Source organism: Gossypium hirsutum, chromosome A02 (genome assembly GCF_007990345.1).
Source record: "Gossypium hirsutum isolate 1008001.06 chromosome A02, Gossypium_hirsutum_v2.1, whole genome shotgun sequence".
In the NCBI taxonomy this organism is placed as follows: domain Eukaryota; kingdom Viridiplantae; phylum Streptophyta; class Magnoliopsida; order Malvales; family Malvaceae; genus Gossypium; species Gossypium hirsutum.
The window spans coordinates 25,037,091-25,045,610 of NC_053425.1; the positions used below are offsets into that span (position 1 = coordinate 25,037,091).

The following is an 8,520-nucleotide window of genomic DNA, read 5'->3' on the forward strand; positions in this document are numbered from 1 at the left end:
ACTCAATTTTATATAAATGCTAGTGTATAAGTCTGGTAATGCCTCGTAACCCTATTCCGGCGATAGATACGAGTTAGAGGTGTTCATTTAGTGGTATCAGAGCTCGGTTTAGCCAATTCTCGAAATGATCGTGTTGTTTAAAGTGATTAGAAATACATGCCATATAAACCTGTGATAGTTTGATGTGTATGATCCGATCTAACTCCTGTTATTTTTATAGATAACTCCTGATTATAAAGATGTCAGATAGACCAGAGTGTACAGAACAAGAAGAAGAGGTAAATAGTAGAGTACAGACTTCTGAAGAGGGGACCAGTAGTGAAGTTTTGATTTCTTTGATGAGGGAATGGGAACGTAAAGATATTAATTATGGAATTATGAATCAATGGTACAATGAAACAATTCAATAAAAAAACTCGACTCGACAACCCCTCCCCCTACTGCACCACCTGTAGTGCCCCCGGTTGCCCCTCCACATTCTCCGAAAACTGAATCTAATAAACGTACTCTATTGGAAAATCTCAGAAAACTTGGGGCCGAAAAATTTTGAGGAAGAACAGATGATGATCCTGTCAAAGCTGAGTATTGGTTACAAAGTATAATGAAGGTTTTTAAACAAATTGCATGCTGACCAGATGATTACTTGATATGTGTTGTGTCATTATTGAAAGAAGAAGCTTATAACTGGTGGGAAACAATAGAAGCTATGGTACCAGCTGAGAAAATCACTTGGGAATTTTCCTAGAATGAATTTAAGAAGAAATATGTTGGTAGAAGATATTTGGATAAGAAGAAAAAAGAATTTCTCGACTTACGACAGGGAAATAAGTCAGTGGCTGAATATGAGAGAGAAATTGTTTATCTCAACAAATATGCACGAGATATTGTACCCACTGGGTAAGAAATGTGTATCAAATTCGAAGAAGGGCTAAATGATGAGATCAGAATAATGATAGGGGGCACTGAGATACGAGAATTTGTTACTCTATCAAATCGTGCTCAGAAACTTGAATAAGTATATAATAGAAAGATGCAACGAGATAAAAGGAACAAAGAATCTTTTAAAAGAAGTGCATTTAAATCATTTTTAGCTTTACCAGCGAAGAAATCTAAAAAGGAATTTAGTCGAGCCACTTCAACACCGGAAAGGTCGGGAAAGAGTAGACTAAGACAATCTGATTACAAGGCATCTGATAAACCTGCTGTTAGCGTGGGTAGTGTACAAAATACCCAACGGCCTAAATGCCAATTGTGGAAGAAGTCGCCTCGGTGAATGTAAGTTAGGGGCTTGTTATAAATGTGGGTCGACTGATCACTTTATTCGTGACTGTCCCCAACTACAAGTAAAAGAAGTGGAACAGAAGGAGAAACAGAAAATTCCCCCTAAAAAAGGAAGGCGCTCTGGTCAGAGCAGTGCTACAGCGGCTACCCATTTGGGTATGAGAGAATCAGCTAGTCGATCAGATGTTAGAACACCTGCACGTACCTATGCTATTCGAGTGAGAGAAGAGGCGACAGCTCCGGACGTAATTGCTGGTATTTTCTATCTTTATGATGATACTGTGTATGCATTGGTAGACCCTGGATCTACACATTCATATATTTGCTCCATGTTAGCATCTGAAAAGAATTTATCTGTTGAGCCTATTGATTTCAATGTTCAAGTTATTAATCCCTTAGACCAGTGTGTGATAGTTAATTTAATATGTCGTAATTGTCCACTGAGAATAAAGGGCTGTGAGTTCCCCGCTAATTTGAGGTCGCTACCCTTTTGGGAATTTGATATTATTTTGGGAATGGATTGGTTAATGAAGCATGATGCAATAGTGAACTGTTGTGAAAAACAGATCAGTTTGAAATGCCAAACAGGGGATATAATCTCAGTTGGGTCTGAAAATTTGGGTGATATTGTTAGTATTATTTCAGCTTTCTCTGCTCAGAGATTGTTACGTAAATGAAACGAGACATTCTTGGCTTATATTCTTGATACTCGAGGTTCCAATTCAAAGTTAGAACAGATGTCTGTAGTTAATGAATTCCCTAATGTGTTTCCTGAGGAGTTGCCAGGTTTACCACCTGATAGAGAAGTAGAATTTATGATAGATGTGATCTTGGGAACAGCTCCCATTTCAGTGACACCGTGTAGAATGGCCCCAGATGAATTAAAAGAGCTGAAGACACAGTTACAAGAGTTGTTAGATAAGGGATTCATCAACTCGAGTATGTCGCCTTGGGGAGCACCTGTTTTATTTGTGAAGAAAAAAGATGGTTCTTTGAGGTTATGTATTGATTACAGGCAGTTAAATAAAGTAACGGTACAGAATAAGTATCCCCTGCCTCGTATTGATGATTTATTTGATCAGTTGAAAAGAGCAGCTGTATTTTCAAAGATAGACCTCCAATCCGAATATTATCAATTGAAAGTAAAAGAGTGCGATGTGTCGAAAACCGCTTTTCGAACCTGGCATGGACATTATGAATTTTTGGTAATGCCATTTGGATTAACCAATGCCCTTGCTGCATTTATAGACTTAATGAATCGGATCTTCCAATCTTATTTGGACAGATTTGTGGTTGTGTTTATTGATGATATATTGATTTATTCAAAGACAGAATCCGAGCATGCTCAGCATTTGAGAACAGTGTTACAAACTTTGCGGGAGAAACAGTTATATGCAAAGTTTAGCAAATGTGAGTTTTGGCTTCACGAGGTTGCATTTTTGGGTCATATTGTGTCAGCTGATGGAATCCGTGTTGATCCGAGAAAAGTAGCGGCAATGATGAATTGGAAAGTTCCAAACAATGTCACTGAAGTACGAAGTTTCTTAGGATTAGCAGGATATTATAGTCGATTGGTCAAAGATTTTTCAATGATTGCTTTACCATTGACTCGGTTGTTACAGAAGAATGTTGAATTTTTCTGGTAGGAAGAATGCCAACGAAGTTTTGATCAGTTAAAGAAGATGTTGACAGAAGCACCAGTGTTGACTCAACTGGAATCTGGTGTGCCGTTTGTGGTATATAGCGATGCGTCTCTAAATGGTTTGGATTGTGTTTTGATGTAGTCAGGTAAAGTAGTAGTATATGCTTCTCGGCAACTAAAGTCGCACAAGAAGAATTATCCTACACATGATTTGGAATTAGCTGCAATCGTGTTTACTTTAAAAATATGGAGACACTATTTATATAGTGAGAAGTGTCATGTGTATACTGATCACAAGAGCTTAAAATATCTGATGCCACAAAAGGAGTTGAATTTTAGATAGAGGCGGTGGCTAGAACTTTTGAAAGATTATGATCTTGTTATTGACTATCATCCGGGGAAATCTAATGTTGTAGTAGATGCACTTAGCCGGAAATCGTCATTGTTTGCTCTCCAAGCGTTAAATGCTCAATTGTCTATTAATGAAGATGGTTATGTGTTAGCAGAATTGAAAGCAAAACCTGTATTCTTTCAACGAATCCGGGAGTTGCAAGATGAAGACCCGAAATTAGTGTTGAAACGACAAATGGTCTTGGATAAGTTGAGCTTGGGGTATTCCATGGATGACAGTGGTATGTTATACTATCGAAATAGAATTTATGTTCCAAATAATCCAAATTTGAAGAATGATATTTTATCAGAAGCTCATAGTAGCATATATTCTATTCACCCGGGAAGCACGAAAATGTATTGCGATCTAAAGAAAATATATTGGTGGCCCGGTATGAAACGGGAAATTTGTGAATATGTAGCAAAATGTCTAATCTGTCAATAGGTGAAAGCTGAACATCAGGTACCGACTGGTTTATTGCAACCCAGTATGATTCCGGAATGGAAATGGGAACATGTCACGATGGATTTTGTATCCGGGTTACCGGCGACACCGACAAAGAAAGATTCAATATGGGTGATTGTTGATCGGTTAACTAAATCGGCACATTTTATTCCAGTCAGAGCAAACTATTCACTTGAAAAGTTTGCGGAAATATATGTTTCAGAGATAGTGAGATTACATTGGGTGCCAATATCTATTATTTCTGATCGAGATCCGAGGTTTACCTCAAGATTTTGGGGTAAATTACAAGAAGCTTTAGGCACCAAGTAAAACTTCAGCACAGCTTTTCATCCCCAGACAGACGGGCAATCAGAGTGAGTAATTTAGATATTAGAAGATATGTTGAGGTGCTGTGTACTTGGATTTGGCGACAACTGGGAAAGGTATTTACATTTAGCTGAATTTGCTTATAACAATAGTTATCAGACTAGTATCAAAATGGCATCGTTTGAAGCTTTATATGGAAAAAAATGTAAAACTCCATTGTGTTGGACTGAATTAAGTGAATCAAAGTTAGTGGAAAAAGTTCGTATTATACGAGACAGATTAAAAGCTGCTTCCGACTGTCAGAATTCATATGTAGATTTGAAAAGAAGAGATATAGAGTTTTATGTGGGCGGTCGAGTATTTTTGAAAGTGTCACTGTGGAAGAAAGTTTTGCTATTCTACAAAAAGAGTAAACTAAGTCCACAATTTATCGGGCCATACGAAATCACTGAAAGAATCGGTCCAGTAGCATACAGATTGGCTTTGCCTCCAGAACTTGAAAAGATTCATGATGTGTTTCATGTGTCTATGCTAAGATGGTATAGATCAGATCCATCACATGTAATTCCTCATACAGAGATAGAGCTTCAACCGGATATGACTTATTTAGGGGAACCAGTGAAAATTTTAGCACAGGATATTAAAGAATTAAGAAATAAACGGGTACCATTAGTTAAAGTACTGTGGAATCGTCATGGGTCAGAGGAGGCAACCTGGGAAACGGAGGAATCAATGAGATCACAATATCTGCATTTGTTTTCAGGTACGAAATTTCGAGGACGAAATTTCCTAAATGGGGGAGAGTTGTAACGGCCCAAATTCTAGTGGTGTCGGAACAGTGATTCGAGATCACTAAATCCGACAAATGAGTAGAAAATATTATTATTTTAATGAAAATAAGCTAGATGTGAAGTTAGGAAAATGATTGAAATAGTTAATAGTATTTTATTATAAATACTAAATAATTTAGAAGTGAAAATGAGGTATTGAGACCTTGAAATATTAAACTGAGCCATAAGTACTTTTATAAATATTTATGGAGTGTTAGTAAGCTAGTATTAAAGTTTCGTCAAGAAATTTTAAGGTTTCGGTAGTCAATTCGGTAAAAAGGACTAAATCGAATTAAGTGTAAAATTCTGAAATGTGATCAAATAGCTCTAGTAATAACTAAAGGAGGACTAAATAGGCGATTAAACACCTATTATTGGGCTGGACAGCATGTGTGTGCAGGAAATATTGAAATTAGGTGTGAACAAGGGGTAAAATTGAAAAAGAAGTAAAAAAAATTGAATGGTTAAAAATGTGATGTAATTGGAAATCTAGAGATTTCTTCAATTTTCTTCATCCTCTTCAGCTAAAAACAGCCATTGAAGAAACCTTAGAGCTGGTTTTTCATATTTTTACTGCAAGTAAGTTCAAATCTTAATTATTTCTTGAAATTTTTGTGTTTTTGGACTTTTACAACTAGGTCCTATCATCTAATTCATTATTTTTTGATTTCATGGTTGATTTTGAAAGTTACCATGAATAAGTGATGGAATTTTATGATGATTTAGCATGGAATTAAAGCTTTAATTTGTTTATATGTTGATTTTATCGAAAGAATTATAAAGAAAGTGAATATTTGGGGACCTAATTGTAAAAGAGCTTGAAATTAGGGTTTTATGTGGAAATTTTAAATTTTAATGGTTGTGAAGTAACTTATAATGTCTTGATAAAGTGTTATTTGAGAGGAATTAGCTCAATTGATGAATAAATTGACCAGGGACTAAATTGTAAAAACTAAAAAGTTTAGGGTAATAGAGTAATTTCAAAAAAATTAAGGGCATAAATTGTGAATTAGAATATAATTAAAATAGATTCTAATGAAGGAATGATTTTATAATTATAGATCAAGAAAACAAAATGAATCGTGAAAAGGAGAAATTACAAGAATAGCCCCTGAATTTCTACGACTTTTGCAAATTAGTCCAGGTAAGTTCATATGGCTAAATTTTAGTGACCGTTGTTATTCTTATGAATTATATAATAAGTTATACTATATGATTATGATAAAACCATGAACAATGTAAAAATATGAAATTGAAGAAATGATCATATTGAGTGAAACATCGGATTAAGTACTTTTTTGTCCAGTGTTAAACAATGAATTGATGGAAAAATACCATGGTTGGACCATGGCAACAAGTGATAAGTGATATTCGTATAAGACCATAGCTGGGCTATGGCATCGAAAAACAAGTGATAAGTGATATCCGTATAAGACCATAGCTGGGCTATGGCTTCGGATTAAGATGATACAAGTGATCCGTATAAGACCATAGCTGGGCTATGGCATCGGAAAAAAGTGATAAGTGCTCCCATGTAAGAACATATCCGGGATATGGCATTGGTATGATATATGACTCATGTAAGACCATGGCTGGGCCATGGCTTCAGAAAGTGAAATGTGATCATGTGTAAGTTCATAGTTTACTATGGCAAAGTAAAGACGAAGTACTCAATTCCATATAGTTTCTTAATTAGAAAAGAGATGGTAAGTGATAAATGGGCCCAAAAGAATAAATTTTAAGTGTGAGTAATATTGAATAATACTAAATGAAACTGATTTGATTTGTGAATGTCAGGAGAAATTAATGAATTATATATGATATGAATGCTTTACCATATTTGGTAAGTTTACTTTCTAAGTTTATGAACTTACTAAGCTTTCACAAGCTTACTTGATTGTGTTTGATATGTCTTGTAGATTAACGTGAAAACGAAGGATCAGATCATCACCGAAAATCACACTATCCAGGCGTTCTCCGGTAGTTTTCAGGTTATTATCTTTTAATTTATATGGCGTGTATAAGTATTTGGTTGGATAAAATTAATGATAGTTAAAGTACGTAAAGGGATGGCATATGTGTATGTAACTTAGTTTATCGATTAAATAGTAGTTTATTAATAAAAAATGCGTATTATGGGCATAAAATTGGTTGATTGTTTGGTTGTAATTTATGTATAATTGTGTTTAAGTGCAGGTAATGGATGAAAGCGTGAGAAAAATGGCCTAAAACAGCCTATTTTCGTCCACACGGTTAGACACACGGGTATGTGTATAGGCCGTGTGTGACACACGGTAAGCCCACGGGCGTGTGATATGACCGTGTGTCCCCTGCTCCCTAATTGTAAAGTCAGGATAGTACATGGGCACAAGACACGGCCGTATGTCTTGGTTGTGTGAAGGATACGGCTTTCAAGCATGGTCGTGTGTTGAAATCGTGTGAAAATGGCTTAAAAATGGTGAAAAATCAGTTTACCACACGGCCTAGCCACATGGGCATGTGCCCAGGTCGTGTGCCCCTTTGATACTTAAGAAATTGCAAGTCAGAATTCCACACGGGCTGGCCACACGGCCATGGGATCCCCATGGGCTGGCCACACAGCCATGTCCCAAGCCACACAAGCGTGTACCCCTATCTTCAAGGATAAATTTCTAAAGATGTCGGTTTAGTCTCGAACCACTTCCAAAGCATGTATTGGGCTCCGTAGGCCCATATTAGGGACTTTATGGTGAAATATGAAAATTTTTTATTTGAAATGTAAATTTTTGACTCGGTTTTATATAAATGCTAGTGTATAAGTCCGGTAATGCCTCGTAACTCTATTTCGGTGACGGATACGGGTTAGGGGTGTTACAATTATCATCATTTAAATTATGAAAATTTAGCTTTTATTTTTTTCTCTCCCTATTAACATGACTTGAACTCGAACGGATACACGGATCCAACCAACACACCAGTTTGACACCCAGTGCCTCATTGAATAAATCCGGAGCAAGTAATTACTATCAAATAGTTTGACACCCAGTGTTTTATCGGTATAACCAAAGCAATTTGGCACCTAGTTCCTCTAGACTTGTAGTCAAAGTAACCCTGAACTCTTCCTATCCTATAGCAGGCCAACTAAATCCGACTCTACCCGAACAGTTAATAGGTTATTCATTACTTAATTTATTATCAATCAACATCCCAATTCACATATATTTTCATCATTAGATCATTCATCCATACTCATGACAACATCAATCACCTCTATATGCATTCAATTACACATATATATACATACAAATTTTTCATATATATTCAATTTATTCCTTATCATTATCAACCAGTCTAAATCAAATCAAGTCAAATCATTTCATCAAATATCCCTTCATCAAATGACATATCTCATTTCAATCCAATTCAAAAATTATTTCAGTCTCCATTTCATTGTATTCAATTTAATTTTTTATCTCACCTTTTTATACCAAATCGTAAACAATTAAAATTTCAATTAAACATCATTAAAATTATAATTCCAAATGCATAACAATTTAACACAAATATATCATATGAACTTACCTAGTTAAGATAGCAAACAAACAACTTTCTAATGACTAATCAGC

General features: G+C 35.6%; 1 protein-coding gene across 1 annotated transcript; it reads left to right on the forward strand.

The window, feature by feature from the left end:
• The first annotated feature begins 239 nt into the window (after positions 1-239).
• LOC107952182 (uncharacterized) lies at positions 240-1,958 on the forward strand. Its single transcript, XM_016887462.1, has 2 exons — positions 240-354; positions 1,210-1,958. The coding sequence occupies exons 1-2, from the start codon at positions 240-242 to the stop codon at positions 1,956-1,958; spliced, it is 864 nt and encodes a 287-aa protein (XP_016742951.1).
• The last annotated feature ends 6,562 nt before the right edge of the window (positions 1,959-8,520 follow it).